The sequence below is a fragment of the Manacus vitellinus genome, unplaced genomic scaffold (genome assembly GCF_001715985.3).
Source record: "Manacus vitellinus isolate BGI_N305 unplaced genomic scaffold, ASM171598v3 scaffold_92_pilon, whole genome shotgun sequence".
Lineage (NCBI taxonomy): Eukaryota > Metazoa > Chordata > Aves > Passeriformes > Pipridae > Manacus > Manacus vitellinus.
In genome coordinates this window covers 288,867-310,592 of record NW_021940877.1, presented here as the reverse complement: position 1 = coordinate 310,592, position 21,726 = coordinate 288,867, and the positions used below count along the sequence as shown (strand labels likewise).

At 51.6% G+C, this 21,726-nt stretch overlaps 2 protein-coding genes across 2 annotated transcripts in view; both read right to left on the bottom strand.

The window, feature by feature from the left end:
• DDI2 (DNA damage inducible 1 homolog 2) overlaps positions 1-88 on the bottom strand; it is a 22,687-nt gene extending 22,599 nt beyond the window's left edge. Inside the window, exon 1 of the mRNA XM_029965223.1 lies at positions 50-88. Within this exon, the coding sequence (XP_029821083.1) occupies positions 50-88 (39 nt within the window). The remainder of the gene's footprint in view (positions 1-49) is intronic.
• Positions 89-680: 592 nt separating this feature from the next.
• On the bottom strand, positions 681-7,639 carry DDOST (dolichyl-diphosphooligosaccharide--protein glycosyltransferase non-catalytic subunit). Its single transcript, XM_018086341.2, is given in 13 exon segments — positions 681-1,178; positions 1,261-1,367; positions 1,578-1,698; positions 1,826-1,973; positions 2,257-2,405; positions 2,825-2,918; positions 3,252-3,346; positions 4,141-4,244; positions 4,548-4,634; positions 4,889-4,999; positions 6,447-6,492; positions 6,494-6,543; positions 7,435-7,639. Coding segments are annotated over 13 exon segments (1,467 nt in total). The 3' UTR covers positions 681-1,028.
• Between the last annotated feature and the right edge of the window lie 14,087 nt (positions 7,640-21,726).

Below are 21,726 nucleotides of genomic sequence, written 5' to 3'. Positions count from 1 at the left end.
TTCCTCTGCCCGCCCCGGGTCCCTGTGTCCCCAACGGATCCCGTGTCACCAATGGGTCACTGTGCCCGCCTTGGGTTCCTGTGCCCATCCCGGAGTCCCTGTGTCCCCAAGAGATCTCTGTGTCCCCAAGGGGTCCCTGTGTCTCGAAGGGATTCCTGTGCCCCCAAGGGGTCCCTGCGCCCTGGGTGTTCCTGTGTCCCCAGGTGGCCCTGTGGCCCTGGTGGTCACTGCTGTCCCCAGGTGTCCTCTGAAGTACCTGCACCCCTGAGCGTTACTGTGTCCTCGGGGGGGTGGGTGCCTGTGTCCCCAGGGATCCCTGTGTCCCCAGGTGGCTCTGCTGCTGGTGTCAGCAGGGGTTCCTGTATCCCCCAGGGGTGTTCCTGTGTCCCCAGAGTTCCCTCTGCCCCCCCTGCCATGGCCCTGTGTCCCCTGAGGTCCCTGTGCCCAGAAGGGCTCCTGTCCTCGGAGCCTCTGTTGTGCTTTCTGGGGTGCCCCAAGGTCCCCTGTGCACCCCAGACTCTCCCTTCTGCCTTTCAGCATTCACCAGCCTTGGCACCATCTGACTGTTCCCTCCCAGCCCACCCTGGGGAACACCTGGAGCGGGTGAGGGTGACGGGGGGACACATCCCTCTGGGCTGGGGACACGTCCAAACACCCCATGCCATGAATTCACTCCCATCCAGGGTGAGAGGAATGAGACTTTATTTTGAACAGCGAGTTAATCTCCAATCCCAATCATTCCAACCAACTCCAATCCAAACCCTTCCCATGACAGTCAGACAAACATCACGATTCCTCAGTGAACACCAGAGGCATCCTGGTCCTGGGTTTGCAAACACTTCAGCAATGGATCCCCCCCCAATTTAATTTTCATTCCTATTAATCCCCCCAGGTGTCAAAATAAAAAGACCAGACGCAGCCCTGCAGCACATCCAGCACCCACCAGTCCTCACACGGACACACAGGGGGGCCGAGCACTGCCCGGCCCTGCCCGGCCCCAGGAAAAGGCTCCTCCTCCCACAGGGAGCTCAGTCGGATTTCTCCTTCTCCTTCATGTGCAGGAAGACGATGCTGAACATGAAGAGCCCGACCATCATGGAGAAGGCACCGGCGTAGTAGGGATATGCCGAGGGGATGAACCGCTCGTACTGCGTGTGCTGCAGGGGCCGCACGGACACCTGGGGAGACAGAGGGGCAGCCTTGGAGTGGGGGAAGCCTTTCCTCCCGGGAAATGGTGGGATTGGCTCCCACCACACTCACCTGTGTGGAGGAGTAGAGGTGGGTGTAGCCCAGGCGGTTGTAATCCACCTTGAACTGGAACACGCCGTAGACGTCCGGCAGCTTGAACTGCACACTGTACTTGCCACCTGAGGGCGAGACAGGGGTGACACTGGGGTGACACCAGAGGCTGGGGACGGTGAGGACACCCCCAGTGTGGGGCTAGGGCAGCGATGGGGACCTACCGCTCCTCTGGAGGGGGACCCACCACTCCCCTTGTGGGAGACCTACTGCTCCTCTTGGAGGGGACCTGCAGCTCCTCCCGAAGGGGCCTCACTGCTCCTGTGAGGGGCACGTACCGTTCCTCTTGAGGAAGGTCCTGACGAAGGGGTCGATGCGCACAAACTCCAGCTGGATGTCGTCCCCGTCGAAGGGCACCCACCTGCCGTCAGCAAGCTTCTCGATCACGATGCTGTACTCCTGGGACACACCAACGAGCAGCGCCTGAGAACGGACCTCGACCCACTCTGGGCTCAAACGTTCCCAGATTCCTCTCCCAAGGCCCCTCCCGTGTGCCCTCCTGCCCGGGCCAGCCCGGCCCCCTCACCACGAGGTCGGTGACGGTGTAGGCGTTGGGCGGCGCGAGCTCCCCGACGCGGTGGTGGGACACGGCCCCCACGCGCAGAACCCCCTCCTCCTTGAACACCCAGCGGGACAAGGCCACGGCCAGCTCATAGTTACCCGTCTGCGAGTACCTGCGGAGCAAGGGAGGCTGAGACAGCTGGGAAAACACACCCCGTGCCAAAACCAAACCAGGAATAAATGGGAAATGAACAAAAACTGAGCCAGGGTTAAAGGAGGGAATTGCTTCCCAAAGCACATTGCTCCACAAGGCCAAAGGAATGCGTCGCCCCCAATTTACTTCAAGCTTTCTGCTCTTTCCCAAAACACAAACATTTGTTGCCTGTTTCCCAGGACTTCTGCCATCGAACCGCTCCCCAGCCATTCCCCAGCCAGGGATGCCAGAAGCCAAGGCACCTCTTGGAGCCGGGAGTGGCCTTCTGCACGGCGGAGTTGAAGAAGGCGTCGCTGAAGAAGTCCAGGGAGCCGCTGAACACGACGCGGGCGTTGTTCCGGGCCTGCAGCCCCGCGATCAGCAGCGTGTTCTTCCCCACGGCGTGAGGGTACTGCAGGGCAACGAGGGTGCAAGAGGGTTTAGGCACTTCGGGGATGAACACAGAAGAGTTTCCTGTGCTGTGGGACAGTCTGGCTGTATCAGCACAGGCAGCAATTAAGAAGAAACCAAGCGGATCAGAATAAGCAGGAATGGGACTCAGATTCCCTCTGTGGCTGGGATGGGACCAGGAGAGACACTTTATCTAGACTGGCCTCTCTAAAGCATGGAGGACGTGTGTCCCTCACACTGAACACTTCCCACCAGCAGGAAGCAGAGAGGAAGATTCCCAGGGCGACACTGGGAAGCAGCCGACAGCATGTCCCTCCCAAAATCAATTAGGAGATCCAGCATTTTCCCAAGGTGCAGAAAATTGAGGGACTTAATTGTGGAAGTACAGCTCGAAAAAGGAGAGAAAGTGAAGGAGCTTACCTGAGTGATGGGCTTATCTGGGAAGAAGGAGTAAGAGGTGGAAGAGCCAGTCAGGATATCCAGCACCAGTGGGTTGTCAGGATCAGCCACCATCCTTGCAGGGAAAGCCACAGTGAGCAGCACAAAGACTCCTAGGACCCCACATCCAGAAGAATGCTCAACCCCACAGACCTCCTGCCCTTTGGCTGGGCCAAGAAACTAAGTATTTCCTCAAGATCTGTGGTCAAACTCCACTAATTTGTTAGGAGCTGTTCCTAGGTAAACAACTCTCCTTTGGAGAGTTTCCTTCCATTTTGTTTGAAATCAAGAGAAATTTCTTATGCTCACATGAGGAGTGCCAGCGCTGACCTTACGCTCAGCTCACAGCAACACCACTGGTCTAATTCCACTTCCCCAACGCCCCCCATCTCGCCCTGTTCCTGCTCACCCAACTCCTCGGAACAGGATGGGGTTCAGAGCTGCCTTCCCCACGATGGTGGGGGCCTTCAGGAGATTCTCCGTGTCCGCCACGATCAGAGTGTGCTGGGAAAACAAGAGATCAGCGTGAGCTGTGTCAGGGTCTAATGACAGGCAACAGCCTCTCAGTTAAAAGTTAAATTTATTCTTACAGTCACAGCTGTTGGATGAATGTTGCAGTTAATTAAAAAGCAAAAACCCAGCATTTTTAATTATGATCAAATTAAATTAATACTGATCTATGAGGAAATATAAACTGCTTTTTGATAAAGACAGCAATACCCACAGTGTTTTACTTCCCTGTATTCAGCAACTTTCATCCTTAAACCAGGATGATAAAATTCTTAAATCTTAAATCAGGATCCTTAAATCCACATACTGCTTCAACAGTTTAATTTAAATAAAAATTAGCAAAATATATTCAGCTCAGACCTTAGTACAGGCTTTGATTTTAAAGTGCTGGCTGACACAAAAAAAATTGTAGAAATCTGTATGTTTCTATACTGATCTGAAAATCCTTCTATTGATCTGAAAATCTTGATGTGAAAATTTGGGGCTGAAGATCTCCCTTTCCACATCCAAAGTGTCCCACTCAGGGTCTGGCACACCTCACCCAGAGGTGAAATGCCCCCCCACACACTTCAGAGAGGTCCAGAACCAGTGTTAATCACACTGTCACTCAAACTATCAATCTGAAGGATCTGAATGCTGCAACACGGAGTATTTACCACTTTCCTGGGAGGAAGGTGGGAGAGTAGAAAAGGGATGGAGGAAAAAAGGGAGAGCAAGGACAGAGGATTTATCTCTAAACCTTTATGCTTCAGTTAAAGCTGCCCCAAAGGTGCAGGCAAACCATTTACCTGTCCAGGGTCGGATATATCATAGTTGTGGTGGTCAATCACTGCTGTCCTCTCCTCGTCAAACTCGATCCCACACTCGCTGCCCAGCTCCCTCAGTGGGTCACCTGCAGGGACACAACAGATTCTCCATCAACATGACACATAAACATCAAAGAAAAAGCCAATTTAGCTTTAAATCCATGTGTTCAGTGCTCTACAAGCCAAACCCCCAGGAGCAAAATGACCTCCCCAGCTAAACTCCCCCTGAACGTGTCACTCAAGGCATTTATCACCCACTTCCTTCCAGAACAAACCTTGAGGTGCACAATGAGGAATAAGAAACTGTGTTTGCTCACAGGTTTTGTTGCAGGAACTCAGTTTTTGTTGCTGCCACAAACTCCTTCTCCCCGAGGAACGTCTGCACTTACCGATGTCTGAGCTGGCGGCCACGAGGACGCTGCCGCCGCCGTCGATGAACGCCGTGATGGTCTCCACGTTGATGTTCCCACCAAAATCTGAGGGCACACGGCAAGAATTCATGACCAGCGCTCAGAAATAACCCCCTGGCAGAGTCAAACCACGGCAAATCACCGAATCACCCCTCCCACGGCTGGAAGAACCACCAATAAAGGCCTGGAGACAGCTGCAGTTTGCTACTGGCTACATTTAAAGTGTCAAATTTAATTAAAACTCACAAAACAGCTGGAAATCCCCTTCCAAAAATGCCACCCAGCTCCAGAGCAGTGGAGGTTTCCCCTCCTGCACTTACCTTCTATGGATGGGGAGAAGATGATGAGGTTGTCGTACAGGAACTCCCCGTATTTGATCAGGGACAGGCCGGCGTCGTCCGCGGTGCGGAAGGTGAGGTCGAAGCCCCTGTCTGCAGCCACGACACAAAGGGGACAACTTGTCCATGGCAGAAAATCCACACATGGAGCAGCAAAGCACCAGCAGGATCCCGAGGTTTATTCCCCCAATAAACAGCAGTGTTTTGGAAAAACTGGCTTAGGGGCTTTCTGGGAGCAGCACTTGGGGTTCCCCTATAAACCCCTGAAGAGCCCTGATGTTGAAGGATGTTGTCACCTAACAAATGGGGACCAACATTCCAGAGGATCCAAAACACAGGGAAAACTGGGGAAACAACACCCATCTCCTTCCTCAGTTGGGCCAGGGGACAACAAACACCCCCATCTCCCCAAGGAACCCCAATCTCCTCCCTCATTCTGGCCAGGGGACTCCAAACACTCCCCCAAGGAACTCCCATCTCCTCCCTCAGTCCAACAGGGTTTCCAACCTGCTCCCTCTGCCTGACCAGGGGACTCCAACCATCCCCTCTCACCCCCATTGAACCCATATCTCCTACCCCTGGTCTCTGTTGGGTCCCCATCACCTCCCTCATCCTGACCAGGGGATCCCAATCTTCTCCTTCATTCTAAGCAGCGGAACCCAAACAACCTCCTCTCCCTCAGGGAACCCCAATCTCCTTCCTCAGCCAGGCCAGGGGACCCCAAACAGCCCCCTCCTCCCCCAGGGAACTTCAATATCCTCCCTCAGCCTGGCACAGAGTCCTCAACCTCCCCCTATAGCATGGCACAGGGGACCCCAATCTCCTTCCCCATTCTGACCAGGGCACCCAAATAACCCCTCTCCAACCAGGGAACCCCACTCTCCTCCTCTGCCTAACCAGAGGACCCCAGTCTCCTCCCCAGCTCTGTCCAGGAGACCCCAAACACCCCCCTCTCCAACCAGGGAACCCCAATCTCCTGTGTCTGACATAGGTGACCCAGTCTGCCCCTCAGCCCAACACAGGATCCCCAGTCACCTCCCTCAGCACAGTCAGTGGACCCTAAACACACAACCCTCTCCCACAGGACCCCCATCTCTTCCCCAGTTCTGATCAGGGCACACCAAACACCCCTCCTTTTCCCTTGGGACCCCCAATCTCCTCCCCAGTTCTGATCAGGGCACACCAAACACCCCTCCTTTTCCCTTGGGACCCCCAATCTCCTCCCTCAGCCTGACCTGGGGACCCCAACCATCACCCTCTCCCCACAGGATCCCCATTTCCTCCTCCATTCCGGCCAGGGGAGCCCAAACACGCACCTTTCCACCAAAGGACACCCCTCTCCTCCCTCAGCCTGGCCAAGGAATCCCAATCTCCTCCCCCATTCTGACCCAAATACCCCTTTTCCCTCAGGTAACCCCAATCTCACCCCTCACAGTGACCAGGGGACCCCAAACATCCCCTTTTCCCTCAGGTAACCCCACCCTCCTCCCCCATCCTGAAACCCCGACCCCCTCCCCGCGCCCAGCCATCCCTCCCGTACCCGCGAGGCTGCGGAAGAACATGGAGTGCGTGTCGCGGAGGTTTCCCGTTCTCCAGGAGCACCAGCGTGCGGGGCCCCCCCTCAGCGTGAGCGGCCCCTACAGCACAGGCGCGCCCCGCATCTGGGACCTGCACGGGCAGCGCCCTCGGCGGCAGCCCAGCAGCCAATCAACGACGGCGTCGCGCGGCCTCCAGCCAATCAGCGCCAGCGACGCGCGGCCTTCAGCCAATCAGCGCCCGACAGCTCCGCGCTGTCGCGACAGCGCTATCGCGACTCGGCGCAGCCGCCTCCGCGGTGACCGGCATCGTGGCGTGGGCCGCTCACCCCCCCGATGTGCTCGGAGTTGTCTGTACCCACAGACACCTCATCTCACCTGTGGTTCCCTCCTCTTACCTGTGGCACCATTCCCGTACCCACAGCACCATCCTCTCACCTGAGACACCATCTCCTTACCTGTGGCACCCTGCTCTTACCTGCGCTACCATCTGCTTACCCACAGCACCATCCCCTTACCCACAGCACCATCTTCTCACCTCTGGTACCGTCCTCTCACTCACAGCACCATCCTCTCACCTGCAGCACCATCCTCTCACCTGTGGTAACCTCCCCTTACCCACAGCACCGTCCCCTTACCCGCAGCACCATCCTCTCACCTGCAGCCCTGTCCTGTCACCCATAGCCCTGTCCTTTCACCTGAGGCACCATTCTCTCACCTGTGGGACCATTCCCTTACCCACAGCACCATCCTGTCACTCACAGCACCATCCTCTCACCTATGGCATCATTCCCATACCCACAGCAAAGTCCTCTCACCTGTGGTACCCTCCCCTTACCTGCAGCACTCCCCTTACTCCCAGCACCCTCACACTCCCAGCACCCTCCTCATGCTCACAGCACCATCCTGTCACTCACAGCACCATCCTCTCACCTATGGCACCCTTCCCTTACCTGTGGTACCCTCCGCTTACCCACAGCACCCTCCCCTTACCTTTCCCACCAGACAGGTGGGTTCTTTGAATGACAGGCTCTGGAATTTTCCAGCAGCCGGTTTCCTCATCCCAGACGGATTTGTGCCTGATCTCCAGGTCGCTGCAGTTGCAGTCACACCAGACGAGGGACTGCCCCTGACCCAGGAGCTGCTGGCAGAATGTCAGGTCTCGCTCCTGGGAGCTCCTGGTGCTCAGGGAATCCATCTTCTCCACTGCAGGTCTCAGATCTTGGTCTCAGCAGCCCGGAGCTGGGACACAAAACAAGTTGTTGGGATTATAGGGGAGAGACCAAAAGTTACTGAGAGCATGGGAATCTGTGAGCAGAGGGATGAAAAGATACACAGATAAGCTTCAATATTTGGCAAGATTTCTAGTTGAGTTAAAAATTAGATGAGATTTGTGTGGAGAGATTATTCCATATCTTAATGATTATTCCATGTCTTAATGAAAGATTTCTTGTGTTTCTCCACAGTGCCAAGTTTTGAACAGACTTGAAGTCAACCTTTACTAATGTGGTTTGTGTCCAGTGATAACAAACTCTTGCGAGTTCCTTATTTCAGTTAAAAAGGTGCAATACTTCTTTGATAACCTGAATACTCAAATACAAGTCCTTCATGTGCAGATTTGGGACTGTACACACAAATGTCAATTTTTTTGAAGCTCCTCTGGTTCTGCCTCAAAAAATAAGAGCAAAACTGATTTTCAAGTGTTTCAAAAATGAAGATTTTAAATGTAAAATTCAAGAGCATTACTTTTATACATTTTATTCTTTCCCCCAGAAAATACCTGGGGTGCTCAGAACTGGCAGGAGCTGCAACAGATCCGTAGGTCAGTAGAGGGAGTTCCATCCCCTCCCATCCCAACACATCCTCCTCCAGCCACGTGCTGCTCCAAGCCCGGCCTTTAAAACAGGTGGGGTTGGGGTTTCAATAGCTTAATTTCCCACCCTGAGTGTTGCTGCATCTGGGATTTAAAAAAAAAGCAACTCACACAAAGAGTGTGGTGTATGAAATACATGACAGAGTCATTCTCTAAACCTACTGCCCTAAACACATCTGCTGCTGGATGGAGGAGGCTCTGGGGGTGCTGGTGGAAGCAGCTGAACGTGAGCCCAGGTGTGCCCAGGTGGGCAAAAGGCCAAGGGCACCTGGCTGGGACCAGCACTGGTCTGGCCAGCGGGCCCAGGGCAGGGCCCATCCCTGCACCAGGCATGGCCAGAGCAGCTCCAGCCCCGGGGGCACCGCTGGGACCCTCCGGACAAGGAGGACCCGGAGGGGCTGGAGCGTGTGCAGGGAAGGGGAAGGGAGCTGGGAAGGGGCTGGAGCAGCAGGAGGGGCTGAGGGAGCTGGGGGGGCTCAGCCTGGAGAAAAGGAGGCTCAGGGGGAACCTTCTGCTCTGCAAGTCCCTGACAGGAGGGGGAGCCGGGGGGTGACAGGAGGGGGGGAGCCCGGGGGGGGGTGGGCTCTGCTCCCAGGGAACAAGGGAAACCGGAGGAAGAGGGAAACCGGCCCCTTCCAGCTGTGCCAGGGGAGGCTCAAGGTGGACATAGGAGGAATTTTCTCCCTGGAAAGGGTGGGTCAGAGCACTGGCAAGGGGGCTTGCCAGGGAGGTTTGGAGTCCCCATCCCTGGAGGTGCCCAAGGAAGGCCTGGCCATGGCACTGAGTGCTCTGGGCTGGGGACAAGGTGGGCATCGGGCACAGGGGGCACTCCAGGGGACTTCCAACCCATCGATCCTGGGATTCTGTAACATAAAAAAATGGGGACATGGAGGTGGAAGGAGCCACCCCCTCACCTTCTCCTGCAAATTCTCCAGCATCTTGCTCTGGGCTCAAACTTCCTCCTGGATGGAGTCGTGGACATTCAGGAGAACCTGCTCACTGCTGTCCTCGTTGGATCCCTGCGGTGCAGCCACAACCTGCACCCACGTCTCTTTTCTGGTGTTCATGCTTTTCCTTCGGGTCCTTGTTTTTATCCTTCTCCCCCACAGCCACCTCTAGTGTCTGCAGCCTGGGAAAGGGAAACACTTCTCTGAGCTGGGTGGTACCAAGAACCAGCTGTGTAAGCCAGGAGGACACACATTCTTTCCTGGACAACGTTCGGGGAGACACAGAAAACAGTGAAGATTTTCTGCCATGAGCAAACATGGCAAATTCCGCTCTTATTAACAGTTTCTATCATAAATAGAATCCCAGAATGGTTTGGGTTGGAAGGGACCTTAAAGTTCATCTCATCCCACCTCCTGCCATGGGCAGGGACATCTTCCACTAGCCCAGGTTGCTCCAAGCCCCGTCCAACCTGGCCTTGGACACTTCCAGGGGTGGGACAGCCACAGCTTCCCTGGGCAAAATACTGCACAAAGACAAAGTACAGGATATTCCGAGCACCTCAGTCAACAAGTATGTCTGAAAATACATTTCTACACTCACAAAATTCTCTTTAAAACCTCTGTTTTGTGGCATTTATATTTAAATTCTTATTGAAATAAATATTGAATATATTGCTATATTTCAGTTCTTATTTCTAGTTTGGAAAGACACACAAATGGTTCCAAAATTGCACAGAGAATAATTTAAAATGGTGGCTGTGGGAGTGGTAGGGCTGAAAGCCACAGTCTGGTTTCCATTTTGGGGCAGTATCAGCCAGAGTTGATGATTTGTGACCTCAGTGTTGCTAATGGAGCACTGGCACAGACCTGTATTTGAAATCATGCTCTGATATGGGACTAAAGCCGTGCTCCAGAGCCATTCCCTTTGTCTGCACAGGATCTGGAGCACAGCAGATTTCCCAGGTTGGCCAGCACTGGCTCAAACTGGCTGATAACCCCTTTGCTGATAACAGCCTCTTAATTATCTCCAAACCCTCCAAAATTGCTCATTCTCCCCCAGAACTGCCCTGCTATTCTGCTGCACTGCTCCTGCCAGGTAACCTTCCCTTTTCTTTGCTTAATCGGTGGTTGAATCCCGGGATTCAGCCTTGCTCTGCTGAGCTGCCCCGGTGTGTAAAGCTTCAGCAGGCAGCTTTGAAATCCCCATACCTGCAGAACCAAACCCTCCTGCCCAATCTGCACAGAACTGGGATTTAACAATGCAATTAGAAGAGCATTTGCCCTTGTTTGCCACAAAAGGAGTAGGATTATGCCCTGCTATAGGACCAGTCCTGCAATAGGACTGTTAACAATTGATATGTAATAAAAAGAAGGGTTTCTTTGGAGATCTCTGCATTAATAGAATTGCCCACAGATTACAAGCACTGCTGTTCTCCATTTCACAGCAGCTCCTTTTTGAGCCAGGAGAGGCCCAACAGAGCGAGCACACACCACAGGAAGCTGGAACAGTAGTTAAAAGCCTACAGAACTTTGCACAATCCAACTCTGGTTGAGCATTTCTCATTTTAACATCTTTCCCCACAAAGGGGTAAGTGAGAAATCAGCAGAATTTGCTTAAATTGCATATTTCTGGAACAGCCTGAGCCCCTGTACTGTTTCAATATGAGGTGTTAAACTCTGATTAAGGGATTTCTCTCGGGTCAGCTCTTGCCCAGAAGAAAACCCTCAAGCCAGGTCTCCTCCAAGATGGGCTGAGCAGGAGCCTCAAACCTGCACTTCCCACATCCCAGCCCTGAGTCTAACACACCCCTAAAACAGGATTATTGGGAAATTTTGCTGTCAGTTCTGGCTGATGTGTTGCAAACACTTTCAGACGCACAAGTTGGAGGCAAAAGTGGCCTCAGTGATGGGGAGGGTCATGGAGCACCCACAGCAGGACACCCACTGCCTTACCTGGAGGGACATGAGAGAGCTCCATGTGCCCTAAAAGGACCTTTTTCAAGAGGAAAAGGAGCTGTCCCAGCTTTATCCTCTTCCTGAGGCAATGAAACACCTCGTTTTTTAAGAAAGCCTGGAGTTCTGCCCAGGTGGCTGGGAGTTTTCCCTGGCTGAGGGCAGAGGTCTCTGGAGGTGAGGGGGTCTCTGGAGGTCTCCAGGGTGTCTCTGGAGCAGAGGGCTGAGCTCCAGAGGTCACTGCTCTGTCCTGGTCCCACTGCACTCCCACGCCCCAGCTGAGGGTGGCTGTGGCAGCCACTTCACTGCAAGCAAATGTGCTGCAGCACTTGTTCTCCACACCATCTCCTTGCTGGATGTGGATCCTCTCACATCCCTGTAAACTGTTGCCCCCAGGAAAGAAAGCCCACAGCCTCAGTGTCTCAGGTGCAGATGATGGGCCTCCCAGGGCACTCCGTGGGCAGCAAGACCTTTGTCCTGGCCCTTTTTGTCCAGCAGTGATCTTTGGCTGTTGTAAGACCCCAGTCCTGAAGCCTCAAGCTTTACTGGGAGTATTACTTATATTTAAGATTTTAAAATTTTTGTTTCTTCATCCCTCTACTGTTCCTAACATCTTTGACTACTGCTTTCCTCCTCCCTATTTCTCCCTCCTCTGACAGTTTCACACGTAGTTACCTCAAAATTCTTCTCTGGAATCTGTCCCAATCCACCTCCAGAGAGGTGGGAACTGTACTGAGGCAAAGTGATGTTGTAATAAGGCCTCCATCAACACAGGGTCTGTCCATAGGAGAAGTCCAGGGTTCAGAAAACAGCAAGAGAAGTGTTCTGGAAAGGCTGAACCATATTTGTAATGATTGTCATAAAAAAATATAAGCTTTAGTGAAAGCCACTCCGGGATATCCCCTCCCAACTTCCTTTGATCAGCCGGGGTTTGAGGAGGGGAGCTGGATTTGCTCCCAGGGGAGCAGCCTCAGCAGGCAGAAACCCCACAGAGCAAGGCAGTCACTGGGTGGGATTGCCTGTAGAATTCCTGGAAAGAGAGCAAAGAACCTGTCTGCCAGGAAAGCACATGGCAATCCCTGTGCTCCTGCAATCCGTGCTCCCGTGCCAGGAGCTCCACTGCCAAAACACCCACTGGCCCAGGGCTCTGTGGGTGTGGGGAGAGGGGGAGAGGTTCAAGATTCAGGGGTATGAAAGTGAATATAATTATATGACATTTATAATTATAAATATATCTTTCACAGAGTAACAGGAGAATTGTTTCCAGGGCTATGCTACAGATTTGGGAGACAAAAGACGCTGGGAAGATGAAAGGTGCAAGGAAATTCCCTTCTTTCTTCACAGCTGTTTCTGAAAGGTGGCAGAAAGGGGGGGAAAAGTCATCCTACAGCCTTATTCCTGTGCTGAAAGTTGCCCTTTTTCAGGGGATAATTCTCCAGAGTTGACCAGCTCCCTGAAAACTGCTCTTCCCCATTTGTTCCCACATTTGCTATTCCTGCTCCAGAGGAAAGAGCAAGTGCACTGATGCTGGGCTGAGTCCTCAAGCACTGCCAGCAGCGCAAAACCTCTCTTGTTGTGCTGAAAGCTGAATGTAGGAAAAGAGAGGCAGAATGCTCACCTTGAAAATATACATATACATATATTTAATAAAGAATTTTACAGTATTATTTCTTTTGCAGCTCATTTTTGCTCTGCCAGCTGAAACCTCTGTTCTGGGACTGAACAAATTCTAGCCAGAGTGATGAAGAATAACCAAGGATTTGGTGTCAGTGTTTTCTAAGAGGATTTGTCATTATTGAAAAGACTGGATGATTGAGATGGTCTTTGCCAGTGGAATAAGATCAATTTGGCCACAGCAAAGGAAGAGTCTGTCACCAGAATGCAGAACTCTTCCTCCAACAGGCAAGGGAAAGGTTGAGGTGAAACCTCGTGAATGTTTTGTGTGTAAAAACCTCTTTTTTCTGATATGTCTCCTACCAGACAAATCACTCGTGCCCATCTGTTCAGGCAAAATGAGTTTTGTGGCCCTAAGGTGGTCCTGCTCCTGCTCATCTGCAAGGAAACAATTCCAGGTCAGGCTCTTCTCAGGAGGAAGCATCTCAACAGTTAAGAACCAGGAGTCTCTTGGCATCATGTCCTGTTCAAGCCCTGTTCTTTGTCTGCATTGGGGCCCTGGCTCCCTTAAGTAAATAAATATCTACTTAATCTTAACACTACACATTTCAGTGCTTTCCTGAACAGAATCCACAGTAAAAATTCATGCCTGTTCTTACTCTCCCAGTGAGCTCTGAACACCCCCCACACACTGGGGGTCCCTCCCAGCTCAGAATATTTGGTGATTCTGTGATTTCCCCAGAATTTAGAATTTCAACCAAAGTCACACAATCAGACCATGAGTTTATTCAACGCTTTTCCTTTTCAGATTGCTTCATGAGGGGAAACTTAGAGGAGAGATACAGAAGGAATTCTTCCCTCTGAGGGAGGCCCTGGCACAGCCAGAGAAGCTGTGGCTGCCCCATCCCTGGAAGTGTCCAAGGCCAGGTTGGAGGGGGTTTGAAGCAATCTGGGCTGGTGGAAGGTGTCCCTGTCCATGGCAGGGGGTGGGATGGGATGAGCTTTAAGGTCCCTCCAACCCAAACCATTCTGGGATTCTGTGACTGCAGAAAGTTGAACAGTGTCTGACAAGTGGAGAGAGAGAAAGGAGTGTGAAATGAGGAGCCAGTGGGCAGCAGCTGGAGCAGGGTTCTATGGAGGGCACAGGCAAGGAACAGGCTCCTGGCCTGCCTGTGTGACAGGGTGACAGGCAGGAAGGTTCCTCTACAGGCTGACGTAGAAAGGCCAGAGTAGCCATCACATTGGTGAACAGTTTCTCCATGAATGATCGAACTGAGGCTTTTCTCAAGACTGGAATCCACCCTGCCCTGGTAAATGGACGTATTCCAGAGGTTTCTTGCTGTGCTTCAAGAGAGAAAGCACATCCTATCGAGGTCCCAGGGGCCAGGCCAGCTGTGAAATCACTCTGTGACACAGCTCCTACCCTGCTGCTTCAGGTGTTCCACTCATGGCATTCCCAGAGAGGGAGTAAAATGAAGGAACACAGGCAAGAAACAGGGAAACTGCAAGAAATCAGGACTGCTCCCAGCCTGAAGCACCTGGATGAGGAGATGGATCCCAGGGAGGAGTCAGGCCCGGGGAGCTGCTGCCTTCCCACTTCAGGGCAAGAGCAGATGAGAGCTGAAGCTCCCAGCTGGCTGGACACACCTCACACATGTTATACCTGCTTCCTGACCTGCCTTTGGGGGTGGATTAACGTGACTAATTAATAACACACATTCCCTCTGATAAAGACAGGGAGCATCTGGTTCCTTTGGGAACCCCCCATTTCACTGGGTACTTAACTTTCCCAACCTCATGCAGAGCAAAGAGTTGGACACACAGTCCTGGAACTACTGTCCTAAGCACTGGGCCACAGTTTTGGGTGTCCACATCCCAGTCTTTCCTGAAGATTGCAACCCAAATTCAAGGGAAGAGCTCCTTCAGCATTCTAAGCCCAGAAAGCATCAAGATTTTAACCAAATCCATCCTTTTCCAGTCAGACTTCTGCAAAACCTGGATTGAATGGAGTCAGAGTTCTGTTTTATGGCTCTGGGCAATGCCTAAACATGAGCAATGAATCAGATGACTCATGGGGGAAAGATAAAGGTTCACACATAAACACCAAAAACCTCTCAAATCTGTTGCCCTGGGATATTTCCTGTTACAACAATAGCTTGGTAACTGTGGAACTTAACGTTTGCCCCCGAGCAAACTTGTTTCACTCCGGATCTTTTTGGCTTGTCAAGACATGGGAGAATTGGGGAAAAAAACCAACAAACGGATTAAAAATTAAAACACCCTGTAACTGCCTTTTCTGGGTGCTGGGGTGAGCGGATAGTCACAAAAAATAGGTTTCTAACTCCTTCCCTCCTCCCCCGAGTTCACGTAAACACTGCCAGGCAATTAAAAAGTTGTTTTGGTTCCTGTTGTTTTGGTTCCAGTCCTTTTACCCAGGGAGGCAGTTTGTTTCCAGCTTGGAGCTCAGTGGTTTAGTCCCCATGGTGTAACAGGGTCCTCAGACTCTTGCTAAAATGCCTCCAGCAGCCTGAAACCTTCCCCAGTTCCCCTGCAGCCCGTCAGCCAGGGCTGGTGGCACAAGCACAGGCCAAATCTGCAACATTTCTCATTAACAGTGCAATCCTTAATCTCTTTTTATTTAAAGGAATGAAACACCTGTAATATGGTAAAAATACTGATGGTCACTTGGCCATTGCAGCCAAGAGCCCGGTGTTTGCCATAACTCCTGAATTTGTTACTTAAAAGTGTAATTTAGTCCATATATTGCAGAGATCCAAAATATCCACTCACTTTTAAATTAGAATTTACTACAGGCTCACCCAGCAAAGAAGCTTGAACTTCTCCGAGCATCTCTTCACAAAAACTACTTCACAACAGAAATACCAACTTCATCAACTATTTCAATTAATGATCACCCAGTAGAACAATCTGGTTATGAGGATTGTGCCAGAGCCCTCAATTTTCTCCTCAAATATCCCAGCTGTCTTTAACTACCAATCCTGCAGGTTTCCCCACCTGCCATCCCATCCCATGTAACATTTTCAAAGCTTTAAATCAGAGAAATTCAGGTCAGATGAAGAGGCCTGCACCAGTCTGGAGCACAAAAGAGGAGTGTAAATACTCCCTTTTCCCTGTTGAGATTAAAATTGGGATTTTAGAGACCCACATAATGCATCCACTGTCTGTGAGAAATTCCCCAAATCCCACACATACGTTTTGGATAGTGGAAAATGAGGCACTGTCATCAACATCTGGAACCACAAGTTAGGAAGATGTTGTGTAACTTTCCCCATGACTGAAACAGCTGAAGAAAACGAAGCCAAGCTGTTCCCAGCCAGGGTCAAAGACAAGGCAGAGATTAATCCTTTTCTGCTCCCAGAAAAGCCCTCCCGAGGTCTGTGTTCAGCTCTATCAGCTAAAGAACTGCCAGTGGAAATAAGACACTCAAGAAAGGAAAATTAGTCACTCAAACGTCATTAAAGGGTTCTTTTATTCCATCTGTAAAAAAGATACACAGAGCTCAATGAAGGGATCATTGGGTGAAATTATCTGACTTGCACTTGGCAGGGACACCTTCCACTATCCCAGGTTGCTCCAAACCCCATCCAGCCTGGCCTTGGGCACTTCCATCTGGCTGCCACCAAAAAGCCTTGTTTCTGAAGGAGGAATAAAACCACACAAAAAGAGAGAAACACTGTCATGGCTCAAAAGAATTCAGGTTAAAAGTTGCTGGTTGATTCAGACATCCCCCAGGCCATGAGGAACCAGGCTGCCCCCCACCCTCCACCTCCTCTATTATAAAGCTGCATATTTTAAACAAAAACTTGAATACTTTTCACCTATTATGGCAAAGGCTCTAAGATCTCCTCAGTCATAGGGAGCTTTTTTTACTATCAAAGCACAGATTCAATGTTCCTAGATATTGTTCCCTGTGCTTTGCTGAACCCTCTGCTCCGAGCTGGAGGCTTGAGCTCACTGACAGCATTCCCAAAATCACAACCATCATACACAAGTGAACTGTCGAGTTTTTCTCCAGATAAGTTCATTTTTAAAATCCTATTCAGGCACCTGGGTTGAAACAGTGTTGAATACCCAACAGCACCTTCTCAGTAATTATCAACCACACAGATTAAAAATTTCATACAGAACGTTAATAAACAATGGAAGCATCCAGAATCCTGAATTACCCATCAAACCTACATAAAAATACAGAATAATCCAGAGATCCCTGCACTCCTACACCAGCCCCCTCCACACTGGGAATTTTAAATTAGCTGAATTAATTTTCCACAGCTTTGTTACGCCCCACGTTTGCTGAATTCATCACCAAAACTATCTTTATCGTGTCAGCTGGGATATAGAGATAGGGTTGTCATGGCTGGGTGTCCCAGAGTGACAGAGACCACGTTTGGCACTGAATTCCAAAAGGAGCCTCAAATACTTCAGTGATGCTCACACCTCTCATCCAGCACCAGAGGACGTAGTCTCAAGCTGCTCCAGGGGAGGTTCAGGGTGGACATCAGGAGGAATTTCTTCCTGGAAAGGGGGATTAAACACTGGAAGAGGCTGCCAGGGGCAGTGGTGGAGTCCCCATCCCTGGAGGTGCCCAGGGAAGGACTGGCTGTGGCACTCAGAGCTCTGGGCTGGGACAAGGCGGGGATGGGTCGAAGGTTGGACTCGATGATCCTGAGGGTCTTTTCCAACCTCAGTGATCCTGTGATTCTATAAAATAGTGTTGTTAAAAAGTCTGCGCACAACAGAGCAGAAGTGGCTGAAAACTGAACTGGGTGGGATTTAGCCTCATTCCAAAGGTGTGGCTGCCCGGGATGGATCCAGGTACAGCCACAGGCTGACTGTTCATACACTGTGACTGGCCTGTGCTGCAGGAGAACCCAGGACTGGCCTGGTCTCTGTTTGGGGGTGTCCCCGAGGAACACCCAGCCAAGGACAGGACAGTCACTGGGAGTGAGAGGCGAAGGAATGAACAAAAAACGGGATTTTGGGGGAGAATTGGGGAACACAGAAGCAGGACACGACTCCCTCAGTTCCTGGGTGGAGGCAGCAACAGGCAGTGTGACAGTGTTACCCTGGAAACTGCTCTGCCCAGCTCCTGCCCTCCCAGTGCCAACTGCGTTGCCATGGAAACCCGTGTCACCGCCGATGTGGAACAAAGGATGGGAAACTGCAGCCAGAAGTCCCCTTCTCCCACCCTCCCTCCGCACACGACAGGCGAGGCACGCCTGGAACGTGAGGCAGAGAGGGGTTTGCCTCCCTCGGAGCCAGAAACTTCTTAAAAATACCTGCCCCATAAGTCAGTTTGGGTCTGTTGCCATCCCAGTGCATCTCATGGTGCTCCTGCCCTGGTTTTATTCACCAGGGAAGTAAATCAGGACAGGAGATGTGCAGCTCCCTCCAGCAATACGTGCAAAAGGATCTGCAAAGCCACCAAGAGGTAAACTTAATAAAGATCAACCCCTTGATTAGGATTTTGGGAGAGTTTACCTTCCTGTGGTCCTGGAAACTTCCCCACACGTTCCCATGGGGAGCAATATCTGCTGTGTCCCCTCAGAAAGGATGAGCTCTTTTGGTTTAGGCAGATAACGAGATCATCCGCGGCTCCACTGGATCAGATTAAACACGGATAATGCTCTGAATCCTCCTGCTTTAGAGACGACTGTGAGATGAAGAGGATGAGGAAGAAATTGCCCCATGAGCACTTTATTCCACCTTTGCCCAGTGAAGGATTTTCACAGAGCTGCTGCTGAGCTCCTGGCCACTGTCCCATCCCACTGTCATGTGGGATACGCCGGGCACGAATGGATCCTGCTTCTGAACTTCCGCCAAAGTCCCCCAAAATCTCCTCTTGGCTTCCATATTCCTCACTTGACTCTCGTGTTCTGGTGCTCAGCTTCCAACAGAGCACTTCTGTCAGTCATGGGAACACTTATCTGAGCTCACTGAAGCACTTAATTAAGACGCATTAATTCTGCCTCACCTCCAGCTTCTGCTTGGTGTCAGCTCCCAGAAGGTCTCGTTGCAGATCTCCAGGTAGGAGGCTCTCCTCAGCACTTCCAGCACACTGCAAACACAGGGAGGATTTGGGGGTGAGGTTCTCCCAGCACAGGCACCCACGGAGCTGCTCCTGCAGCCGGGTGCCCACTGCCCTGAGGAGATCCCTGCCGGGTGGAGCCACTCGACACATCCCCTGCAGGGTACCTTTGTGCCTCAAACACCTCAGGTCCACCAGTCAGCAGGGGTGAGGATGCAGCTGCTCTGCCTGTGCACAGGCCTCAGCTTTAGGGCAAGAGGCAGCACGCCCCAAACCCTGTCCCCGTTTGTGCCCCCGTGTGCCACCCGCACTCACTCCTTGGGGTGTGACACCAAACAGAGCCTTTCTGGTAAAACCCTCTCAAGGGGATCTCTCTCCCAGCCACCTGTATGCTCTGGAATGATCCCCTTCTGTGAGGAAGGATCCACGACCCCTGTGTGGTGAATGACTTCCCGCTGGCCGTAGGCAAAGATGGTGCCATTGTAGCCCTTGGTGGCACCCTGGAAATGGGGAAAACCAAATAAAATAGCCATCCATCCTTTGCCTAACTGGGAATACATCACCCAGACTCCATCCCACCTCCTGAAAGGTATTTTAAAAGAAGAGCTGGAAGTAAACATCAAACAACTGCCTGATCTTCGCTTGCCACTTATAATTATTAAGAAATTAGCATATAAATCAATGTTTTTCTCTCAAAACTGGAAATCTTGAAGCAATGCAGGTGTTGCAAAGCAGTTGACAACACTTAGAAAAGCAGAATGTTTTTATGACAGGGCATAAAAATCTTATGAAACCCAGAGTGACAATTAGAACTCTGGTGGGTTGTGGAGGTCCAAAGAGATGATCTTTAGCTTTGACTGATTTTCTCTTAGCAAGCTACTCACTGTCACTTCTTCCTATTTCAGAGAAGCATGGTAGGAACAGAAAATACTTGCATTTCTTAAGGTTTGAATAAAAAAATGAATCTATTAATCTAATAATCTGCTGTGTCAGACTCTGCTTGTTCTCACAATCAGAAACTTCTATTTTAAAGCCATCATGAGCCATCTAATCCATGTTTCTTCTTCTAACAAAATTGGGTTTTTGAGGGAGGTTGGGCTTTTTTTGCTCAACTGGTTCTTTCTCATCCCAGTTGTTTTCCATGCTGAGGTGTTAACAAGGAAATAAAAAGATCCCCTCTCATTTTGTCAATCTAAGCCAGGCTGAGGTTCCTCATCTTCTCTAAGGTTTCTCTCACTTGACAGTAAAAATGTCCATAAAATCATCAGGAGTCTTGTTTGTCCCCTTTCTTCTCTGGGGCCTGTTCATGAGAACCTCTGCTCTGGAGCCAGGCTGGGAGAGCTGGGGGGGTTCACCTGGAGAAAAGAAGCTCCAGGGAGACCTGAGAGCTCCTTCCAGGGCCTAAAGGGGCTCCAGGAGAGCTGGAGAGGGACTGGGGACAAGGGATGGAGGGACAGGACAAGGGAATGGCTTCCCACTGCCAGAGGGCAAGGAGAGATGGGGTACCAGGAAGGAATTCCTGGCTGGGAGGGTGGGCAGGCCCTGGCACAGGTTACCCGGAGAAGCTGTGGCTGCCCCATCCCTGGGAGTGTCCAAGGCCAGGCTGGACAGGGCTTGGAGCAACCTGGGATGGTGAAAGGTGTCCCTGCCCATGGGAGGGAATGAGATGATCTTTAGGGTCCCTTCCAACCCAAACCATTTTGGGATTCTATGATATAAACATCCACCTAAACCAATTCAATGTAATTCTCTTCTTGGTGTTCCTGCTGGATGCTAAAAATGGGTTTTTTCTTCCCAGAGGAGGACACTGCTCACCCTCCTCTGCACCCCAGGGTTGCAGCTAAACCTCTTGAAGTAGCAGACAGGGCTGTTTCTGTCCATAAGTCACAGAATCCCACAATGGTTTGGGTTGGGAGGGACCTTAAAGCTCATCTCATTCCATACCCTGCCATGACCAGGGACACCTTCTGGTGTGGGGAAGGTCCAGGGGATCCTGTTCCACTTAGGGATCAGCTGTCCACGTACAGCTCCTCAGCCCACGTCCCCAGCCACGTGTCCACAGAATCACAGAATATCCTGAGCTGGAAGGGACCCACAGGGAGCATCCAGTCCAGCCTCTGGCCCTGCCCAGACACCCCAACAATCCCACCCTGTCCCTGAGAGCTTTGTCCAAACCCTCCTGGAGCTCTGGCAGCCTTGGTGCTGTGCCCACTGCCCTGGGGAGCCTGGGCAGTGCCAACCACCCTCTGGGGAGAGGAGCAATCACTCCTTTTCCTGATATCCAACCTAACCCTCCCTGACACAGCTCCAGCCATTCCTTGGATCCTGTCACCAGGCAGAGAGAGCAGAGATTGGTGCTGCCCATTGTGAGGAAGCTGCAGACCCTGATGAGCTCTGCCCTCAGGCTCCTTTTCTCCAGGCTGAACAAACCCAGTGCCCGCAGCCACTCCTCGTATGGCTTCCCCTCAAGGCCCTTCACCATCTCTGTAGCCTCCTTTGGACACTCTCTAATGGCTTAATATCTTTGTGGTGCCCAAAACTGCCCCCAGTGCTGGGTGCATGGTGTTTGCCTGGGTGCCCACTCACCTGCAGGAGCAGGTTGGTGATGTCGCTGTAGCTGTGCCCGGTGCTGTGGTTGGTGCAGTGCTTCCCCTCAAGGCCCTTCACCATCTCTGTAGCCTCCTTTGGACACTCTATAATGGCTTAATATCTTTGTGGTGCCCAAAACTGCCCCCAGTGCTGGGTGCATGGTGTTTGCCTGGGTGCCCACTCACCTGCAGGAGCGGGTCGGTGATGTCGCTGTAGCTGTGCCTGGTGCTGTGGTTGGTGCTGTGCTCAGCTCTGTGCTC